The 23,363-nt window shown below is 39.9% G+C and overlaps 1 protein-coding gene across 1 annotated transcript in view; it reads right to left on the bottom strand.

Moving 5' to 3' along the window:
- Positions 1 to 18,787, bottom strand: part of PSMF1 (proteasome inhibitor subunit 1) — a 28,659-nt gene extending 9,872 nt beyond the window's left edge. The window contains exons 1-4 of the mRNA XM_043982632.1: positions 18,509 to 18,787; positions 10,485 to 10,637; positions 8,951 to 9,033; positions 4,268 to 4,453 (exon numbers count right to left, since the gene is read on the bottom strand). Of these exons, the coding sequence (XP_043838567.1) occupies positions 4,268 to 4,453; positions 8,951 to 9,033; positions 10,485 to 10,637; positions 18,509 to 18,637 (551 nt within the window). The 5' untranslated portion in view covers positions 18,638 to 18,787. The remainder of the gene's footprint in view (positions 1 to 4,267; positions 4,454 to 8,950; positions 9,034 to 10,484; positions 10,638 to 18,508) is intronic.
- Between the last annotated feature and the right edge of the window lie 4,576 nt (positions 18,788 to 23,363).

The raw sequence follows: 23,363 nt of genomic DNA, 5'->3' as shown, positions 1-23,363 counted from the left end.
CCAGCCCCACCCCCAGGATGGGCATTTGAGGGGAAATAAAAAGGTGAAAGTGTGTGAGCCTGGTTGCTAAGCAACTTGGCAGCTAGGTTATAATAATGGAATTAGTGTCATTACTGACATCTGTGCTGACAGAGGAGGGTATGTTGAAGGGAAAGTGGGGGTGGGGTGAAAGGAGAGAATTCGACTCAATGGAGAAGCATGCGAAACATAGAGAAGCTTGCTTTTACATAACCCCAAGACTTGGAGCTTCTACTATTTCTTGGGAGAGATGCCCTATCGTGACTTTTTTTGATAAGAAGCTGAAATGTATTTCTTCTGGGCTTATATTCTCTTATACCCAAATGGTTCCCTCTTCCTCCTTGGGTAAGAATATCTGCATAGTACATAAATCCTTTTGCCTCTGATCCCATCTCCGTCTCACTGTATAAGTAGAACCCATTTCATCCCTTTTTCTGTCTTATCTCACCAGCCAGGCCCTAATACAAGGACTAAAGATTACAATGCTTCCATGGTCTAAAATAAGGCATGGCTTATGCTGGCACTGCAACTGCCTGCTTGGTGGTCTACTCATTGTATGGAATGATGTCTATAGGTACTGGGGGATGGGAGGGCAGAGAAGACCTCCATATTCTTCCTCTAATCCATTATGGAAGACTGCCACCAGACCAATTTTTTTTTTCTTTTTTTTGGTGAGGCAATTGGGGTTAAGTGACTTGCCCAGGGTCACACAGCTAGTAAGTGTCAAGTGTCTGAGGCCGGATTTGAACTCAGGTCCTCCTGACTTCAGAGCTGGTGCTCTATCCACTGCGCCACCTAGCTGTCGCCCAGACCAATTTTTTAATAGAACTGCTTTCTTATTACTTTCTCTTCTTGCCCCCATTCAAAATCTTCAATGACCCCTCCTCCCTCCATTGCTTAAGCTAATATATCACAGCTCCTCAACTTGGAACAGTCCTAAACAATAATTTGGACCCTACTGAGTCAATGTGAGAGAATTATTAGCCCTGGATCTGGAGTCAGAGGATCTGCATTCAAATCATGATTCTGTGCCTGTGTGACCTTGGGCAAATCAAAAGTTCTCTGGGCCTTGGTTCTCTCATCTGTAAGATGGGTGTGGAGTAAAATATGATAACCAAGGTCCCTTCCAACTCAAAATATTATGAATCCATCCTTTTTTTTTTTTTTGTGGGGGCAATTGAGGTTAAGTGACTTGCCCAGGGTCACACAGCTAGTAAGTGTCAAGTGTCTGAGGCCGGATTTGGACTCAGGTCCTCCTGAATCCAAAGCTGGTGCTTTATCCACTGGGTCACTTAGCTGCTCTGAATCTATCTTTTTTAGTCTTATCTTCCAGTCTTCCCTTACATGAATTTTCACTCTGATCAAACTAGCCTGCTCATCAACACCATTAACAAAAAAACTTAATGATGAGTCTCAAAATAAATCGTGTTTACTACTAGGTGGCAAGGCCCCTTGCTCAGCAAGAGATTCAAAGCTTGCCCCTCAAAGAGCTTATAAAGATCAAGATAAGACATGTACATAAATAAATACGACAAGACTGAATTGTGATCAGAGATAAAGGTAATAAGCTCTAGGAGACCTTGAAGCAAAAGAGCTGCTTCCAGCTGATGGGATGTCCCTCCAAAGAGGAATTGGTGTCTGAATAGAGCCTTTAGAGAGAGGTGGACAAGGTGCTAAGTGATGGGGATACAAAGATGGTCAAGACTCAGCTTTTCTTCCTGAAGAGCTTGACAGTCTAACTGGAGAAAAAAGGATGTGTGCCCCAAAAGATGGACCACGGGGCTGAGGTGGTTGGGTGACTTTAAGGATGTGGTCATTGTTCAACATGCCTTGGGTTTTTTGAAGCCACTGTCTTCTTACTTGGTGTGACTGCTTTCTGCCCTCTACCAAAACATTCCCCATTCTTCAATACCCAGTTCAATCTCACCTCCTGTCTAGATGGCTCTCAACCACAGACATAAATCTCTCCTAACAACTCTGCAAAAACTATCTACAGTCCAAAATGTAGTAATTTCCTATACTTTCTTATGACATCTTGTTAATGTTATTTATCTTGATGTGTACATTTTGACTCTGTAATTAGGTTGTAAGCTAGTTGAGAGTAGGGAAATGATTCTAATTTTTTTCTGTATTACTCTCAGCATATTTCTGAATATATAATGCTACACATGTGACAGAGCTTTACAATATTCATTGAACCACTGATTGATCTGTGTAAATATTCTAGCTTTATAACCTCTTATTTCAAATGGCTTATGACTTGAAAAAAATTTCAGTACCACCAAAAACTTGTCATGCAACAGAAAGACTTAAAAAAAAAATAAACTATTGGGAAAGAACCCACTCACTATGGACAATACTTTAAGGATTCTTTTTAGCAAGCTTACAGTTTCAGGAACCCTCCTTCCCATTGGAGCTATAAATCTTAGGGCTGACAGAGATCTTAGAAATCTTCTAGTCCAATCCTCTCTTTTTACAGAGGATGAAATTAAGTACCAGAGAGGGGAAGGGACTTGCTCAGGATCATAGAGTGGCAAAGCTGTGACTAAAATCCAAGATTATGGACTTCAATTTCAGGGCCAGGATTCAGTCCCAGATTTTGAATCTAAATCTAGTATTCTTTCTACTCCAATGTGTTGTGTTATGTCATAAAGCTCTTGCACATAGTGGGTGCTCAAAAAATACTTGTTGGTCTTAAGAAAATAGCACTGGCCTTGGGGCAGCTAGGTGGCGCAGTGGATAGAGCACCAGTCCTGGATTCAGGAGGATCTGAGTTCAAATCTAGCCTTAGCCACTTGACACTTACTAGCTGCGTGACCCTGGGCAAGTCATTTAACCCTCATTGCCAGGCCAAAAAAAAAAAAAAAAAAGAAAATAGCACTGGCCAATTTCAAGTACCATAGCAGGCTCTTTACATTGCTTGAGCTTCTATTGATAAACAGGACCCTAAGGCAGCTCGAATAACTCAAAATCACCTGAGGAAACCAGTGGGGTTAAGAATTCTGGGCAATTAGAGATTTCTAACAAGTCTTCATGACTCCAGTTTCTTCAGTCTTCAATCCATCATCACATAACTGCCAACATCATATTTCTAATGTTCAAATATGTTCACTTTCCTGCTCAAAAACCTTTAGTAGCTTCCTCTTGCCTAGAGGAGAAAAGCCTAACTCCTTGTGCCACTATGGCTCCTTAACCATCTGGTTCCAACCCAGTTGTTCAACCTTGTTTCACCTTATTCCCCTTCACATCCCCTATGTTACACACAGAGACAGGACTACTTTTTCTGATCTCACTGTTCTTATCCTTCCTTCCTGGGCAGCTACCTGGCACAGTGGATAAAGCACCTCAAAAACTTACTAGCTCTGTGACCCTGGGCAAGTCACTTAACCCCAACTGCCTTAAACATCTGAGGCCATCTCCAGTTGACCTGATACATATCTTGCCACTGGACCCAGATGGCTCTGGAGGAGAGAGTGAGGCCGGTGAATTTGCACAGCCCTTCCTCACTTAAATCCAATTCAGTGCAAGTCATGACATCACCCAGTTGTCACGGTCCTCTTCCAGAATGAAGGACAAACAACAACAACAAAACTTTCTTTCCCACTCTTCCCAAGGCCCTAATTAGGCTGCCTCCACCCTTGAAAAGCACTTTCTTCCCAATTCCACCTAAAGAAATAAATATTTGTCCTTTAATGCCCAGCTCAAGGGTCACTTCCTCCCTTCAATGCAATCCAGAAAGTATCTTTTATAAAGCTCCTACTATGTACAAGTTATATTTTATTGAGGAAATGTTCACATAAACAGATAGGTCACAACTTGAGGACAGAGTAATAAATAAATAAGGGGAGGAAGCCAACCACTGACCTTGATTTCCCTCCAGCCAAAAGTAATCTCTCTCCTCAAATTTCTTAGACAATGGTTTAGATGTCTCCTTTCTTCCTATTTACATGCTGCTACTTTGTATTATACTTCTTTGAATACATATCATAGTCTACCTCAGGCCTCTCCCAATGCTATAATGGACAGCTAAGACATATCATTTTTGTGTCCCCAGGGGCCTAGCAGAGTTTCTGATAAATAGAAGGCATGGGAAGTGCCATTCAGTTCTCTACTCCAAGCAGGAAGAGGACCACAACGAGGACAAACGAATGCCTGAGTAATGGTAGATTAGGAGGAGGGACGCACAGGACTTTAGAAATATAACAATTGCTACCTCCTCCACACTACATGCTGCCAACTCTGTACTTACCAAGGAGGCTGCCTGCTGGTATGTGGGTGGTGAGGGGGAATGCGGAGAGGGTCGTATTCTCTAGAGGTGGCAGGTGGAAACTCCCGAGAGGAACTGGCTGAATCGTTTTTGCTCAAAGACTTGTGGATGGGTGAAATGAGGCCTGAAGCAATCTGTCTCTGGAGCTCTCCGCTGTTTTTGTAGACCCTGCGGGATCGAGAAGGGTAGTCAAATACAGGTACATTTAGCTGGCTGGCAACCTTAAAGACAGTTGATTTGTGGGCCGCCTGGCAGCTCCTGGGCAGGCGAGCAGCCTTGGTGCCCGGATATGGTTTGGCCGCCTGGCGGCCCTTAGTGGAGGAGGTAGCAGCCTGGCGTCTCTGAGTTTTCGCGCGACGCTTCTTCGGCATCTGAGTTGCCCCTCCTCCTTTACCGCCCCATTAGAAAGAGCTAAGGGGGGAGAGGCACGGGGATCTGAGTGGCACAGGGAGAGGTTATAGCTTTCAGCCGGTTGGCTCCCCCAGGACTCACCCACCAGCTCCCCATTGTGTGTTCATCCTATGTCATGAGGATGCATTACCTGGGAAAAGGTATGGAAGGGAATCAAATAAATACAAGGAACAGGTCAATGTGCATGGCCCAAACCGGGTCAGGAGGTAGGACTTCAGAAGGTTCTAGGCTCAGTTCTTGTTCTAACTTACTGAGTGTCCTAAGTACATTAAGCCTTTGATGATCCTCTTCATCTGTACAAGAAGAAGAAGAAGAAGAAGAAGCATTTCTTACCAAGCAACCACAGAGTGCTGGAATGGCTCAGGACATAAGATGTGGCTGCTACTACAAGGGAGTTGAAAGAATTATCTTCCCAAGTATGATAGTGTAAAAAGTTCTGAAATGGTAGTCAGAGGACCTAGCTTCTAGTCCTGTCTATGCTGCTAATAATTTGCTGTGTGACATCAAGCAAGACCATTTCTCTCTATGTCTGTGTTCCTTTCTCTACATATGAAGGAGTTAGACTTGACCTTGAAAGATTACTTCTAGCTACACTATTTTAGGATGCATATATTCTGGCGGAGAACGATTGCTTACTTATCATCAGGCATTTGGGTCCCTATATTACTTTCTTTGTACATATCAGACTGGAAAAGACCTTCTCCAAAGCCTAGCAAATCCTTGGGAAAACCTGTATTGTAGAAATGAAGCCCTATTCAAAAACTCCACCTAAGTCAAAGCAACAATGAAAAAAGATTTCTTGTAATATCATTTGCCTTTCACTATATAATTATATAATTCCAGAACAGTAAAGGATCTTAAAAGATCATCTAGTAAAATTCCCTCTTGCCTTTAACTTCTTTCCCCTTCAATCAGTCACAGAGCTAAATAAATGAAAACAAAAACAAAACCATACTCTTTAAAGCACAGGTCTTAACTTAATCATCCCTAACTCAAAAGTGTTCAGTGATTCTATATTTGCCTCCAGAACAAAATACAAAGTCCTCAGTCTGATACTCAATGCCCTCCAAAATATGGCTTTCTAGTTTTATTTCATGTCACCCCCCTTAACACAGTCTGTTCTAGTCAAACTGGTCTATCTTCCATACACTGTATCCCCCTCCTCCACCTCTATGCCTTTACACAAATGGCTCCCCAAATCTGGAATGTACTTTTCATCACTTCTACCTATAAAGCACCCTTTTATTTGTTTCAGTCATGTAGGACTCTTCATGACCCCATTTGAAATTTTCTTGGCAAAGATACTAGCGTGGTTTGCCATTTTCTTCTCCAATCATTTTACAAGTGAGGAAACTGAGGCAACTAGGGTTAAGTGACTTGCCCAGGGTCACACAGCTAGTAAGGTATCACAGGTTGGATTTGAACTCAGGTCCTCCTGACTCTAGGCCTGGCTCTCTACCCACTGTAGCACCTAGCTGGCCCCAAAATGCTTCCATCAAAGCACAGGTCTCAAGCCACTTTCAATATGGATCCTTATCCATAGTTATCTTTAAAAACTAGCATACTTTCCCCTTTGAAATTACATTGTGTTACTACTTTGTCTTTACTTGTGTACATGTAACACTAATTTAATGTAAGCTCATTGAGGGCAGAGACTGTTTCATTTTTAATCATTGTATACTTGGCACCCAGTATAAACATCCTGCATGTGGTAGACACTTAACAAATACATTGAATTGAATTTTGTTGTTAGATTTGTCTATAACATTTCCAGCAAGTGTTCGTAAGTCTTCTGTTTCTGTATGGGTTGAGGCTAAATGATATTTCTGAGGTATTTTTAAGCTTAGAGATTCTGTTAACTCACTTTCTCAGGAGGCAGTGCATTTTGGGATAACTTTTTGATTGTTAAAAAAAGTTTCCCTCTATTGAGCTAAACTCTACCTCCCAGTAACTTTCCCCCATTAGTTCTACATTTTCCTCTGGAGTCACACAGAACAAGCCTACTCTCCTTCAAAATGAACAGTCTTTCAGCTATCTGAAGAACATACTACACTTCCTCAAGTATCATTTCTTTTCTAGATTTAGCAACCCCAGTTCCTTCAACCAATCCCTAGTAGTATGAGATACTAATGACACTAGAACCAATTAATTCATCCATGTTCTTCCTAAAATTCAGCATTCCAAACTGGATACAATAACTCAGATGTGGAAAAACACAAGCAAGGGTAGTCCCTTCCTCACTCTGAATGCTGGATTGCTGGTTATTAATAAAAGCTGATGGAGTAGGGGTTTATCTCCCCAGTTTTACACTAATTTGGCAATGGCAAAAGAAACCTACTACTTCATCTAATATGACAATGGAGTCAGATGTAGTGAGAAGGAGCAAAGCATTTCTGTACTCACTTGTTTCTCACTATCTACAAATATTTGTAGTCTGATTGGCACAAGTCCCTAAAGCATCGAAGAGATGAGAAAATAGAAGCAAAGATAGATTAAAATGTACCAGCCTGTCCTGTTTGCCAGACTGTGGATGTTCTTCCATACTTGCTTCTCCTCAGTTTCTTCCCTGGGAATTAATTATGAAAGACAAGAGGGGCAGGGTGGATGTATCCAAAATGTGGGCCTCCCTCATCACCAACTCTCAAATATCCATGTTAATGGGTTGTCCAAATAACTGAAAAGAAATAGGCACCATACCAATTCATTTTCCTCACTGTCCCCTCTGAACTAGTTCCTTTATCTTACAGTTCTTTAGAATTCAAGAATCAGTTTAAACTATACCTTTTAAACTATTCTTATATAATTTAGAGGCAAAGAACATAGAGAGTTGGTGAGCCTAGGAATATGTGGTATTTTAGAAAACTTCTTTCAAGGATTTCTTTTCTATTATCATGCTTCCATTGCAAATAATTCTATGGGCTGTTGGGTCCTCTGACTTGGGACAAAGCTTAATAAGACACAGTCCCTGAATTTCAGGAAGTATACAGTCTAGCTTAGGAAATTAGGCAGACACAGAAATAACATATATAAGGCAGAATAGGAAAAATCCCACAAGGAAGGTACAAATACAGTGCTAAGGAGATGCTGGGGAGGAAAGTATCATAAGAGTTTAGAAAAGTTAGAGAGGGAAATGGAGGATGTATGCATTGAAAATGATCTGGGTCATAAAAGAATGGATAAGTAGAACCAAGAGAACATTGTACACAGAACCAACAGCATTGTATGATCGACTCTGATAGACTTAACTCCTCTCAGCAATACCATGATGGTAGAAAATGCTCTCTACATTCAGAAGAACTATGGAGTCTGAAGGCAGATTGAAGCATAATATTTTCACTTTTGTTGTTTTTTGTTGCTGTTGTTCATTCTTTCTTGCATTTTTTCCCCTTTGTTCTAATTCTTCTCTTACAACATGTGGAAATATGTTTAATGTGACTGTAATGTATAACCTATATCAGACTGCTTGCTGGCTTTGGAAGGGGGAAGAGAAGGGAAGGGAGGGTAGGAAAAAAAAAGTTAAAATAAAATAAAATCATTTTGTACAGGCAAAAACCCCTCACTAAATTGTAAGAACCATCCAAAAAAAAAAAAAGAACTCAATCACAATTTAAAACTATAAACTATAGTATATCCTTTTTGTATCTATATGTGCAATTTCTTTTAATTTTTTAAAAATTAATATTTTGAAAAAAAGAAAAAAAAAGGGAATGGATAGAAACCTGACAGTTGAAGATGGGAAAGAGATTATAAGAAGAGAGAACAATGAGAATAAAGATACAGAAATGGGAAAACCAAAGGGGTGTCTGAAGAATGGTTCATAATTATTTATTGCTGGGTTAATTGTGAAAGAATGAGTAGTGAGGCAAGAGAGGAAGGCTGGGGCCAGATTGTGGAAGATCTCAAAGTTGATAAACTAAGAAGCCTGGATTTTATCCTGAAGGAAATGGGGAATGACATGATCAAGTTTGAACTTCAGGAAAAGTGAATAAATTATATAATTTAAGGATTAGTAAATTTATCTAGATTATGGAGGACATCCCAGAACTACTCTGGGGAAGGTCAACCTGAGATTTGTTGCTAATATGTCAGACATGAATAACAGAACTTTAACAGCATCTGGGAGGTACATAGCCGAGTGTTAGTTTCAATCTCACCCAGCTCTATCCCATTATCCCATATTATCTTTCCACTGATTGTCTGATCTCTTCTTACCCTATATGAGTGGCCTGGAGGAGGGGCAATTATTGGGAGTACCTGTGGAATTCACCCAGGTGTTCACCATCCACATAATCCTCCACGTTCAGGGTCAAGTCCACCACCTGTTGTGACTTACACTCCTGGGGAATGGCAAAGGGAAAGAAAAAGTTAGGGGGTCAGAAGAGGGTTGCCAGAGACCCAGAGGGAATCCAGGGCACACCTTCCCAAACTATCTAGTTACAAAAGACTAGCTGAGAACTCCCTGAGAGAAAATTTGAGAGTTTCTTCAGCATTGGAATGGCAAAGATCCAGTTCTAATCATTTCCCCTCATTCTCTCTTCTGCTCTGGGCATGATTATTCTGGCTTTATGCTTCCACGTGGAAAGAAAAGCGGTTATATAAATAAAAGGGTATCCCTAAAGCAATCTCCTTCCCTCACCTGTTTTTTACTCTGGTTAAAAAGCTGCCCAGTTTTCTAAATTCTCAGAGATTTTTTCAAAGAACATATTTAGATGAGAACAATTCTGGCAAAATATCAGGACTCGACCTACCATCTGTCCTCTAATCAGGCTATGATTTCTTCTGGTTCTTCAGAGCTTTCCTCTAGGTAAACCACTTTGCCTGTTAGCTTCAGATGGACACCAACAAAGTATTTCAGGTTACTGCCTGACATCTGTTCAACTTCCCCCACCTCCCACTTAGGTGAAATGAACTTTCTATGTCACTTGCTGCTGTATATAAAAGTAGGACTGCCCTTTATTTGTCTTAAATCCACTTCTTTTAAGTGTCAAGCAACAGCAGATTTAGAACTGGAAGGACTTGAGTGATTATCTAATCCAACCCCTTCATTTTACATGGGTGAAGGGATGGCTACTTAAATATGGCAAACAACTTGCTTGAAGCCACATAGTTAGGAAGAGCCAGGATCAGAACCCAAGTCTTGACTCCAAATCTAGTGTGCTCTTTCCACCGTACCATACTGTCTATCCAGTACAAGTCACAGCTCACACATTACCATAACCATGCCATTTATAGCACTGTTCTTGTGGAGATAACAACTCTCATAAAATATTATTCTGCTTAAATTCAGGTTTTAGTAGCATCAATTACCAATATTTGGCCATGTGTGGATTTGTTCTGGGATTTGGATGCTTAGGCTCACCCTATTCCCATACCATTTGTGATCATAAAGTTTTTGGTCAGATCCCTTTTCAGCCTTTGTTTAGGCCTTCCTCCCTAACCATGGAAGTCCTGCCTCCCTCCCATTCTCCTGAAAATAGGCCTTGAAACTGTAACAAATTAAGAAGATGCTCAATCAGGGGCAGCTAGGTGGCGCAGTGGATAAAGCACTGGCCCTGGATTCAGGAGGACCTGAGTTCAAATCCGGCTTCAGACACTTGATACTTACTAGCTGTGTGACCCTAGTTAAGTCACTTAACCCCAACTGCCTCACCAAAAAAACCCAAAAAACAAAACAAAACAAAAAAACAAAACAAAAAAAAGAAGATGCTCAATCTATTGCGTCTAGCTGGCTGGCATATCTCCATTTAGCAGGCCCCTGTAGGGTTGGGCTTAATTGCAAAGGACTCACCAAAGCATTGATAATCATGCTATCATCCACCATGATGGCCTTCAGAAGAAGTTCTTTTGAATTATCTTTGGACACATAGCGAAGAACATACAGATCTTTATTGGCATTCCACCCAGGTGGCAGCAGCTCAGATTTCTTATCGCCTGGACCTGGCTGTGAAGATATAGTGGGAAGGGTATAAGTGAAAATGAGAATTTCTAGAGCTTTCTTAGGGGCAGGATAACTGCACACTCTAATGGTTTAAAAAAAACATTTCTGGAAGTTCCAGGGTGTTCTGGACAGATTCCAAAATGGAGCTAAGGAAGGCAACTCCATTTAAATTCGCTTTGTGCAAAAACTCACCACACTGCACAAGACTATGTAGAATAATTGAAAAAAAAAAACCAACCATATTTAGGTAGCCCTTTTCTTTAATCAAATTGCCCCTGGCTTTTCACTCCTATTCCATTCAAGTCTCCCTCTCTGAATGAAGATAACCAGATCTATTTTCCACATTAGCAACTACAGAAGGTCTATGTAGTGCATGAGAGTTATTCTTTGTGTTTTCAGGGGGTATAACTAGAGATCATGCCTTGATATTTGAAAATTTTATTTAAAGGTAGAGTCCTTGTTGGTATTAGAAGGAACACTAGGAATAATTTGTTTCAAACCTTTTAAAAGATCAGGGGGTGCAGCTAGGTGGCGCAGTAGGTAGAGCACTGGCCCTGGAGTCAGGAGTAACTGAGTTCAAATCTGGCCTCAGACACTTAACTAGCTGTGTGACCCTGGGCAAGTCACTTAACCCCAATTGGCTCACCAAAAAAAAAAAAAAAAAAAAAAAAAAAGATCAGGGACATAGGGAAGTGACTTGCCTAAAGCCACATTGTTAGCCAATGGAAAAACCAGAACTGAACCCAGGCCTCCAATCTTTCTGCCACAAAATGCTGACTAGGTGAATATCAACATTAGCATATTTTGGGCTTTCCAGGCTTGGTTTTGCGATACCCCAAAATGCTAGAATTGTTTCAAGAGATGTTGTGAAATTCTGAAATGAAAAAAAATTCTGAAAATATATTAGCACAGTTTCTAAAAAAAAAGATCATACAGCACTTTCAGGGGGAAAGGGGATTAAATGGTAGGAAGGGGCTATACAATCAAACAGCTGGGATGTTACAAACTCCAAATGGCTGGAAATCGCTGGAATATTTTCAGAATGATCTGGCTGGAAGGTAAGTAGCCTCAGAGGCCTAAAATGGGCAGAAATGAAACTGAAGGAAACACAAATGAAATTCAATAGTTTAGTGAAAATGAAAGAGATTAAAAAAAATAGCAGCAAGAAATCATAGCTTATTAGATTTTAACATGTTCAGTTTTAAGTATCTAAAGATTACTTCTGGGGCTCAGAGGTTCTGACAAAGACAAAGTATATTATAATCAGGGTCCCATTTATTTTTCTTTAGAACACATGCTTGTGGCTCTTAATCCCTGTTCCCAATCTGGATAGACTTTCTGAAAAAAGATGGCTACATCTACTTGCTAAATCAGCATCTCTAAATTAGTTAAGTGAAAATAAAAATTCCAAGGTGGGTAGAACAGATACCATATAACAATTTTAAAGACTGTCCCCATCTGTGATACTTTCTTTTTCTCAGTGATGGAAAGCCAAAGCCTGCCCAGTATAAGAAAATGAGGTTAGGCCTGACAGGAGACAGACTCACCAACTTCCACATACCTACTCCAGCAAAATCCTGAAATTTGCACCAGACTGATTAATGATCAAGAAATTCAATGAGAAATTACATTAAGTTAACTCTTCTACCTCAGAACTGTTTATTAGCTCAATATGAAAGAGGTTCAACAGAAAAGCTAGTGCCAACATTGCCAGATATAGGCCAGAGAAGTATAGATTTCAGGAAATCATCAATGAAAATTGTTCAACCAGAGGGTAAAGATTGAGAAAATCCACTAAACACTCCCTCCCCACCCCATCCTCACCCCCAAAAGGAAAAATCTCAGGAACCAAATTCTAGAGCTCCCAGATGGGGGAAAAAATACTGTGGCTATCCAAAAGGAAATTCAAGTACTAAGAAACCATAGTCGGGATCACCTAAGGCCTGGCAGCTTCTACAAAAAACTAAAGGTGATCTTGGAATACAACATTTTAAAGAGAACTTACAAATAAAAATAACTTACCCTACAAAGCTGAATATAATCCTAAAATGGAATAGAGGATTTTCAAGCATTTCTGATGAAAAGAAGAGAGCTGTGAACTTTAAAATATAAACATAAGAGTCCAGAAAAAAACTTAAAGGGAAATTTACTCAAGTAGTTTGAAGGAGCTGTATGATGACATTCTACTAGGAGAGAAGAAACAAGTATCCTTTCACAACCTTAGTATCTTCAGAAGGTACTGAAGGAGTTAAATAAGAAAAATGAGGGTAGACTGGTTCTGTTTTGAGGTTTGAAAAGGGGGAAAAGATGGGAAGGTAAAAAATAATATACTAGAAAAGAAGAAGGGGTAGAACTTGTTATTTCTCATAATTGAAGAGTATACAAAAATGAGGTGAAGGAGTTTGGGGAGTGAGTATTATATGAAATGGTTAACAAAGGGTTGAACAGACAGAAAGAGTTCGGTGTTTACATCAAACTCAACAGAGAAACAGGTGGGAATAGGAGGATAATTTGGGTGAGGGAAGAGATACAAGCAAAATAAACTTCCAAATCCTGAAAAGGGTATTCAGAAGAAAAAACGAAATAGAAAATCAAAGAACTAGCATCTAAAGGACACCATAAATTGCCTCTTAGGAAACTGGGCTAGGATCGAACCAATTCTGGTATGTGATTGTAATAATAGTATTGCTTTATAAGAAATACTAAAAGAGGAATTCAGAGAATCCTGACTAATATGAACTGATACACAGTGGAGTGAGCAGAACCAAACAGGAGAAAAATTAGTATAAAGACTGAAACACTATAAAGAAAAATTATTTTCAAAGACAATTCTAATCAATGCAATGACAAACTAGGTGTCCTGAGAATCTATAACGGAACATTCATTACACAATTCATAACAAAGAGGGAATATACACAACATACAGAAAGATATAAATTCCTGAACATAGCCACTGTGTAAATTTATTGTGATTGATTCTGCTTATTTGTTAAAATGTTTTTTCCCTTTGTCTTGGCTTTTAACGGAGATGGGAGGGAAGGGACTGGCAGTCTAAAGGGTTAGCAACAGACTTGCCAAAAAACCTTTCGAGCCATCGAAACCTTTTTTTTTTTTTAAATGCACAGAAGAGAACAGAAGGAAGCTCAGAAGGAAGCCCAGATAGAACATGTAAAATTTATCATATACTTTTTAAAAAAGCAAGCAGTATGGAGATTCAAGATTTCATACAAATTCCTCTTTTTTGTGTTTTGCTGTGTGTATGGAAACGCTAGTTTTTGGTGTTTAAGTTTAGGGTAAAAATTTTTTCCAAAGTGGTTAATTACACAAAATAAGAAAATGGGGCTGGGGCTTAATGGGGATTTCTGTTTAGGTACAAACTGCACTAGATAGTCTTTGAGATCATTTCCCATTCAGATTCTAGAGACAAGGAAATTGATAATGACTTTATGAGCTCCAAGGATCTCATCTAGGTCTACTCCCTAGCTGAAGCATGAATATTTGCTAATAGCATCCCCAAGTAGTAGTCATGTAGTTTCTGTGTGAACACTAGTAGTGACAGAGAACTACATACCAAAGCAGTCCATTGTTGGACATATATAATGGCTAGAAAGTCACTCTGTATTGAGCTAAAATCTGCCTCTTTGTAACTTCCTTCCATTCGTTAAAGTTCTGCCCTAGGTCTACTGCAGGACAGGTGGTTTAGAATAACAAGACCATGGTCTAGCAATCAATTTGTTTCTGGATCTTCTCTCCAGGAGACTCCTGTCTAATAATCACATATTGCTGGGCCAATTGGAAGGCCCCTTAGAGATAATTTAGTTCAAAATCATCATTCTATACAGAAAGAAACTGAAACCCAGAGCTAGGAAATGACTTGTCCCATGTTATATTGTCAAAGAGCACTGGAAATAGGCCTCATTTATAAAGTCCACAGCTAAAGAAGAGCACCTAAAAATCAAATCCTCAGAGCAAAAAAGTCATTACGAGTGAAAAAACTCTGAATAACGAATGCTGGAGTTGAGTGAATTCTTTAATGATCACCTAATCTATATATCCTTACATGTTCTTTCCACAAAGAGCACCAGATTAGGAGTTAGAACCATATACAAATCTCAGTTCTGCCACTGTCTACTATGTGACCTGATATATAGTTACTTAACATCTTTGAGTTTCAGTGTCCTGAAGAAGTTCTATCTATAAATCCCATTCTCTTACAGAGTTAAACCATTTTATGGATAAACATGGATAACTTCAGTCTATATCCTTTGATAACACTAATGGAAAGATTAAAAAAAAAACAATTTATTGTAGTTTACATTAGCAGCAGAGCCTTAGATTTGGAGTCAAGGTCTTGGGTTCCAATCCCTTCTCTCTCATTTGCCACCTGTATGAATGGGCAATTCCCTTAACCTCTCAGGGCGTCAGTTTGCTCAGTTATAAAATGAGGAGGTTGGACTAGAGGGTCATCTTTAAGGTCACTTCCAGATTAGGATCTATAATCCTACGACACTATCCTAACTCCCACCCCCAAACACTTGGTAAAATTGTAATACTTTAATAAACTGACTGGTGACAATCAACATGATATAGTCGAATCTGTAGTTATTAGATCTGCATTTAGACATCCTAGGTCCAGTAATTACTTGCTATGGTGACTGTATACAAGTAATTTTTCGAGGCTCAGTTTTCCCATCTATAAGATGGGGTACTATTACCTGTACCCTTTACCTTACAGCCATTGTCAGGACAGATTTTGTAAGCCATAGAAATGTGAGCTATTATTAATTGGCTATGGGGAAGCTAAGATGGAAAAAGTAGATTTTAATTTGAGGGTGCTTTTCAGTTTGCTAAATAATGTCTTTTAAATAATATTCAGGATATAGCACCTGCCCTGGATTCAGGAGGACGTGAGTTCAAATTTGGCCTCAGACACTTGACACTTACTGTGTGTGACCCTGGGCAAGTCACATAACCCTCATTGCCCTGCAAAACCAACAAACAAATAAATTAATAAATTATATTCAGTCACTGTTGCTACCAAATAACATTTACTAGGAACCCTCTGGTTTCTCCATTTTTTCACTAGCTCTACCTACTGGTGGGGAGAGAAGGGTAGGAATTTGTAAAACAGTCTCTAACTGCTGTCAGCCCTTTTCCAAGCAAAGTAGAGTACAGACTAGAGGATAAGTCACTCCAAAATTCATCTTTTACACTGGTCAGAAAGCTGGAAAACAAAAAGAAAAACAGACAAGAGGAAAGATCAGCTTAACCTAAGTCCCTAAATGAATCTCAAATGATAAAACAGACCAGTGCTATAAACAGACTTTATCAAAGGGTGACACGAACCAACTGAAGGCACAACCCATGCCATTAATTTGGAGTCCAAATGTTAATCCTTTTCAAAGGGGTTGATTGAAATGTGTGTTTTTTTCCTCTAATCTAAATAAAACAAGCATTTCCATTCTAAAGCATAACAGAAAAATAGAATTATGTATGCAAATTTCTATTATGTATACAGCTTGTTTTTCCTTTTAAGCATTAATAAAATCAACATGTAATGTTTCAAATCTGTCCTTCTTGTCTGTTTTCTCCAGATGTTCCTTCTGTTTATCCATGTGCATTTTAAAAAATGCTTCAATGACCCACTCTTTTTTCTTTTGTTTTTCTTTGGGGGTAGGGGTTGGGGTAGGGATAACTCTCTTTAGCTACCTTTCCCTACAACTTCTCCAAATTGAGAGGGAAGAAAAGGAAAAAAAAAAGATAATCGTTGTAGCACACATGTATACTCAAGCAAAACTAACAATAACAACAAAACTCCCATACTGGCTATGTCTAAAAATGTATTTCTCATTTTGTACCTCAAATCCATCACAAAGGGGCTGATTTTGCAGTAGGATCAGGAATGGAAGTGAAAAGGGATAGAAACAAGAAGTAGTCAGACCATTACATCCTCAAGGAGGCAGTAGTTTCTTTCTCTGCCCTTGAACAAGAGAGATGTCAGGCAGAAAAGCCCAAAATCTTCTGATTTGATTTTAGAATGATATTATAGGCTCAAAGTACGAAGAAACTTTAACAGTGATTTTATCATTCCATCCCCCTGACAGCACCCTTGATTGGTGATCACTCAGTCTCTGGCTTGGACTCTGAGTGACAGGGAACTCAAAATAAAAAAAAAGAAACTGCATCCCTTAAGTATATGCCAACGAATATTTGGAATTGAGGAAGTATTAGTAAAAGAGAAACAACAGTTTGGCAGTGTGGAGGACCATGTAGAGGTGGTGGAGGGTCATTGTGGAAGGGTGTTGGGTCCTGATCCCAGGTAAGAGTCTTGAAAGGTTGTAACTGAAGGTCGATGAAAAGGAAGGAGGGTGTTTGGGTGTCAGGAGCCACCCTGCACCTAGTGTGTGTGTGTGTGTGTGTGTGTGTGTGTGTGTGTGTGTGTGTGTGTGTGTGTTTTCCTGGTCTCTAGTGAGGAAAGCACAGGAAGACAGTAGGGGATGGCATGATAAAGTATAAAGAGAGGTGGATTTGGAGGAGGAGATGGGTTTGACTCCAGACTAGGCAAACCACTTCACTGCTGGGCCACCATTTCCTCATCTAAATTAAAGTTAGAATAGATGACCTACAAACCTCCTTCTAGCTATAAATCTGATTCCATTCCAATTTACTGTGAATATATGTGAGGATCTATAAGGTAGGAAGGTGTGTGTAGGGGGTAGGTAGGGTTTGTAACTGTTTCAGGCACTTGTATATATGAGAAGTGGGAGGGGATGAGGGAGGGTCGGCCATACCCCTTTCCCAACTAAGTCAGTCACCTAGTATTTGATAGATACTATGTGTCAGGTACTGTGCTAAGCCCTAAGAATACAAAGAAAGGCAAAAACCAGCCCCTCCTCTCAAGAAGCTCACAGCCTGGGGCAGCTAGATGGCGCAGTGGATAAGGCACTGGTCTTGGATTCAGGAGGACCTGAGTTCAAGTCCAGCCTCAGACACTTGACACTAGCTGTGTTACCCTGGGCAAGTCACTTAACCCTCATTGCCCCTTTTAAAAAAAAAAGCTCACAGCCTATACAGTGAGACAACACACAAGTAACTATGTACAAACAAGATATAAACAGGATAAATGGGGGATAGCCTCATAAAAAGGACTGAGAGGGGCAGCTAGGACCTGAGTTCAAATTCGACCTCAGACCCTTGACACTTACTAGCTGTCACTTAAACCTTAACTGGACAAGTCACTTAACCCTCACTGCACCGCAAAAAAAAAAAAAAAAAAAAAAGACTGGGAAAAGCCTCTTACACAGAAGGTGGACTGAGACTTGAAAAAATTTGGGGGAGCCAGGAGGTGGAAATGAAGAGGGAGATGGGGGACAAGTGATGGGAGTTTTGTGTTGGAGGAACAGCAAGCAGGACGTGCACTGGATCAAAGAGGATGTAGAGAGTGTCAATACGTGATGTAGAAAGAATGCAGAGTCCTGAGTAAGGTTGGTGTTGCGAGTTTCAATACGTGAAGCAGAGTAGAGGGGAGGGGTAAGGGGCAGCCCGGGAACCGGCATGGAGAGCAGGGAGGAGTGTGTTTGTAAGTGTGACACAGCCTTCTTAATGAGAATCAAGTGTAACTGTGTGTATGGGTCTTGCGGGGGGGGGGGGGGTGCGGAGGGAGAAGGCCGCGGGCCGGACGCGGGCCCGGGTAAAAAGCGTGTCTTTGTGGGGGCTCGGCCATACCTACCCCCAGGACTAGACCAGGCTGCATCTGCTCTGCAACAAGGAATCGGGGTCCCTGCCTGCGTGTGTGCGCCCCGTGCCCGAGAGGAGCATGTGGGTGGGGGTTAAAAAGGGGAGAGGGGACCGGGTTTCCGGGCCGGGACCGTACCTGGTCGCCGGTGCCCAGGCCTTGGTAGCCTTGGGTGACGAGCTCCCAGTGCACAAAGCAGATAAGCGCGTCCTGGCAGCAGGTGATCCCCGGCGCCACCGACGTGTAAAGCAACTCCAGCCCGGCCATGACTTCCTTGTAGCTGGCCGCCGGTCCACACAAATGTCAAGTCAGCCCCGCATCACGGTCCAACGGCCCCAGCTCCCCAGCCGGCCCCGCCTCCGCGGCGAAAAGGAAACGATGCGCGGACTGCGCAGGCCCGGGCTCCCGCAACCAAGGGCCCGGAAGGAAACTCGGTGTTGTTGCGTGGGGTTCCGGAGCCGGAAAAGAGTCCTCGCCTCTGTCTTACGGTTCCGCTCACACTGGCCTCCGTGCGGGGAAACCCGTGGAGAGGCGGGAAGGGAGACGGAAGGGACGGAGGTGCAAGAGAGGCCGGGCCGCGCCTGAGCTGGGAAGCGGAGTGTTGGGATGCCGGTGTCAAAAGCTCCAGAGGCGCAGGCTGGGCTTTTAGGAAGGGCTCGTGAGATGCCCGGAGGGGGTGGGGGGGGGGAAGATTAGAAAACAGGAACGTTTCCGGTCCCCATCCCCCTCCACTCTGTTAGTGAATGAGCTGTCCGTGTATGGTGTATGGTGTGAGACCACCACAGAGCAAATGGCAAAATAATACAGTTAGAAGGAAGAGAGAAAAATGGAATGCAGTTAAAGCAACTACATTCTGACCCATTTAATGATGGAAAATGGGATGAAATGGAAGGAAGGACATAAAGATAAAAAAAATTTAATATACATGTACATGCATTGCCATATCGAGGGGAATCAAAGAGCCTAAAAATGCTTTTGTCAGCAAACACGACTTACAAAATTGAGAATTATGGCAGCCAGAGGCAACATTGATTTACAACTTAAGCTAGTTTGTAAAACTTTTATGAAAGATGATGGAAGATTGAGTGGTATCACCTAAAACAAAGACGAAATGGAGGGGAAAATCATTTTATAGAATATCAGCAAAACAGTCAACTAAGCAAAGTCATTTTAAAGGCATTTAAATAAGGATGAAAAATAGAAGCAATTCAACAACAGAAGAAAATGGAAAAGATCTGCAAAGATTTGGGTTATAAACCTTTTCCCACTCTAAAGCAACAAAACCCACATTTGCACTTCAACATCACATTTCCTGGCTGTGCTTGTTGACAGAGGGAGATCAGTGCCCCTAAAGAGAACAAACAGCAGCAAAAACAACCAAATTGGACCAAATGCAAAATAGGGAGATCTGTACTGGAAACAAGAAAATTATGAGGGCATTGAGGGATTGAGCTATAAGGCATTTGAAGGAAGGGAAAATAAAAAAAGATGTGGGGAAAAATCTTGGATTTTATTATTTTAAAAAAAAGGCTGGGGGGCAGCTAGGTGGCACAGTGGATAAAGCACTGGCCTTGGATTCAGGAGGACCTGAGTTCAGATCCAGCCTCAGACACTTGACACTTAACTAGCTGTGTGACCCTGGGCAAGTCACTTAACCCTCATTGCCCTGCAAAAGCAAAAAACAAAAACAAAAAAGACTGGGGAAATGATAACTACCAGCTTAAATAAAAAAGGAAACTTTTTAATGAGAATCATTTATTCATCAAATGAATAAATCAAGGACATCCCCATTGATGGTAATAGTAATAGACAATTTAAAAATATTTTTTAAAAAATGTGAACTTTACCAACATTAAGTAAGATGGATAGTTACAATTACATAGTATAACAAGATTATTCATGAAACTGAATTGATATCATGTACAGATTTTCTTTCTTTTAAATATATAATATAGCCATCATAATTTTCAAAGCTGTCTTACTTGTCTGTTAATCTTTTTGGTCTTCTGTATTTTCTGTGCATTTAAAAAAAATGCTTCAATGACTTTTTTGTCTTTTGCTGTGCTATTCTAAGTCTCCTTTTTACCCCAACCCCCAATTAGAAAAAAAGAAAAACAAAGCTTTTCTAACAACTATGACAAGTCAAGCAAAACAAAATCGTATATTGGCTGCATCCAAAAAAATATATAGTTTATTCTGCATCTTGGATCCATCACCTCTTGTTAATCAGTGTACATGTGTCATCTTTAAGTGTTTAGAATAGTGGTTGATTATTACATTAATATCATTTTGGTCCTCTTGTAGAACAAAGGACAACAACCAACTAAGGAAATAGTTCTGAGGTCATGAAGTTGTTGTTCCAAAAGCTTGAATCTTTGTGTTTATCAAATACTATATTATTATGGTCATTTACTACTGTGTATTGCATACCTAATCTTTTCCACTGATCTGACACTCTATTCTTAGCTAGCACCAGATTATTTTGATGATTATCACCTTGTAATACAGTTTGAGAGCTGGCTCTACTAGGCCATCTTCCTTCACATTTTTTTATTGATTCCCTTGATATTCTTGACCTTTTGTTATTTCAGATGAATTTTGTTATTATTTTTCTAGCTCTATAAAATAAATTTTTGGTAGTTAGATAGGTATGACACTGAATAAGTAAATTAAAGTATAATTGTCATTTTTATTATGTTGGTTCAGCCTCTTAGCAGGTGGACATCACAAACAGAAAAAACTAGAGGGGGCATTCCCCTTTAGTAAGTGGACATTATAAACAGCATATACAATATGAAAAAGGAAAACAGGAAAATGTCCATTTAAGTCTTTGGAAGTCTTTTCTCAGATGACTCTTGAGATGATTCTGGGTGTAGTCGTGGAATGGGAGTCTTTTCAGATGTTTCAAATGTGTAGATGCTGGTAATCAGCCGGGAAAATTTCCTACAAAACTGAGCTTAACACAATTTAAAATAGCTTTGCTAATAAAGCAAACGTTGAGAGTTCTTAAAAACATGTCTAAAGAAATTCAGAATCTTAGCTGTTACACATGAAACATATAATAAAAACAAAAATTGAAATATTCTCTAAAACTCAATATTACTACATTCCCCCCCCCCCCCCGTGGGGAATAAATTGAGAAGACAATTGTGATATTAATTAAGAAAAGAATTTTTTAAAAAACCTTTTCATCACTCTTTACATCATCTGCCTAACTATCCTCATGCCATTATGAGAAATTAAAGGATCTAATATAATTGGTAGCAGATGTTAAGGCCAAATCTAACATTGTATTTATCATGACACCTGAGATAATTATGGGGGTTACCATAAAAGAATAGAGAAGTGATGGGAGATGAGCATTCTTACACCTAAGCAATATATACAGCCCATGCAGTATGCCAGGCTTAAAATAGATAGATGGAATATATGTCCATGCCATGAAACATATTGGAGGAAACTGAGTCAGGCTTAATCAGATGCATAGGATTGAGACATCCATGGCATCAGGCATATTGGAAGGGAAATAGAAGCCAGGTGTAGAATGAGATGGGTGGGATGAAAACATCCAGCCATCTGTACAATATTGTGGGGAAATGGAGCCAAAAGAAGCCAACCTCAGTTCTTGCCAATAGCTGTTCTCTCAGTTTTTCCCAAGTCAGTGCAGTACCTGGACTTCATACGTGTCTCCCCTTCTGTGAGAGTTTAATGCCTGCTCTTGTATGTGTTCCTCTCATGAATGAAGGTAATTAATGTCTCGAATGGTAAATTCCCATAATCCAAATTTCATATGGAGTTAACAACTGAGGATAATGATGACAGCAAAAAAATGTGAATTTTCTTTGACTCAGAATATAATATACAATATGCAATAATTCCAAATAATAACTTTTTTAAGCTTAGTAAAAATAGTACTTCTAGAATTAATTTACACTTGTCATGATAATCAATTTACCAAGGAAATACTTTATAGAATTTAATCAAATAACAAGTTGGAAAAACAAAACACAGTCTTAAAAGAATGAAAAACTCTATAAAAATAAAATCATATATTAATTTTAAAATGTAGATACAATGGCATAAAAAGGAAACCCTTATGTAACATTTGAACTGACATTATTTCTCTGAGTGAATTCAGAACATATTTTATTTCAATATCTAAAACCTCTAGATCTCATATTAATATCTTGCTGTCTACTTCTGCATTTCTATAAAATATATCCCCATCTATGGCAGTAGAAGCAGATTCTTGAAATATGATGACAATAAAGTTTCTCTTTTTCTTCAACCCCTTTATTTTCTCTTTCATAATACCAATGCTTTATAAAGTTATTAATTAAAGATGAAAGCAGGTAAAGATAAACCAAAATAGAAAATCCACAAAAATGAAGTGTTAACGTGATCTTATCCTCCCTTTGTCTGATTAACCAGACTCAAATTAGAGAAAAGCAGGTACTTAGGAAGTGGAAGAAACCCAATTGAAAATTTAAAGTGAGAGGCACATAAAATCAATGAAAATAGGAGAAATGTACAAACATAAAATTTCTTACCCAACCTGAAGATCGGAAGGTTTAGGGGTTCAGCAATCCCTTCGTGGTCACCAACTGTGATGTTTAAAATCTAAATTGTGTGGTTGCCTTAAATTAGAAGCTTTAGCACCAGTCTTTGGGCATTAAGCATTTATCAAAGCATACTAGGTACATACAAAAAACAGAACATGTGGAGTTAAGAAAAGGCCTATCTAGCCTAGAGTTCCAGCCTGGTCTGGTTCTTCCTCAAGTCCTCCGTGCTTCAACCACGAAGTCTCCTCAAACTGATCGTGGAAGCTTTTTATAGGTCTGGAGCAGAAGCCACCTCGCTGTACCCTATTGGTATTCTTTTAAAAATCATTGTTATGACTGAAGCATACACACACACACACACACATATTTGCAGGGCAATGAGAGTTAAGTGATCTGCCCAGGGTCACAGAGCTAGTAAGTGTCAAGTGTCT

The sequence above is a fragment of the Dromiciops gliroides genome, chromosome 2 (assembly GCF_019393635.1).
Source record: "Dromiciops gliroides isolate mDroGli1 chromosome 2, mDroGli1.pri, whole genome shotgun sequence".
Taxonomy (NCBI): domain Eukaryota; kingdom Metazoa; phylum Chordata; class Mammalia; order Microbiotheria; family Microbiotheriidae; genus Dromiciops; species Dromiciops gliroides.
Note: the sequence above shows the minus strand (reverse complement) of the source record. Positions and strands in the feature narration are given on the sequence as shown.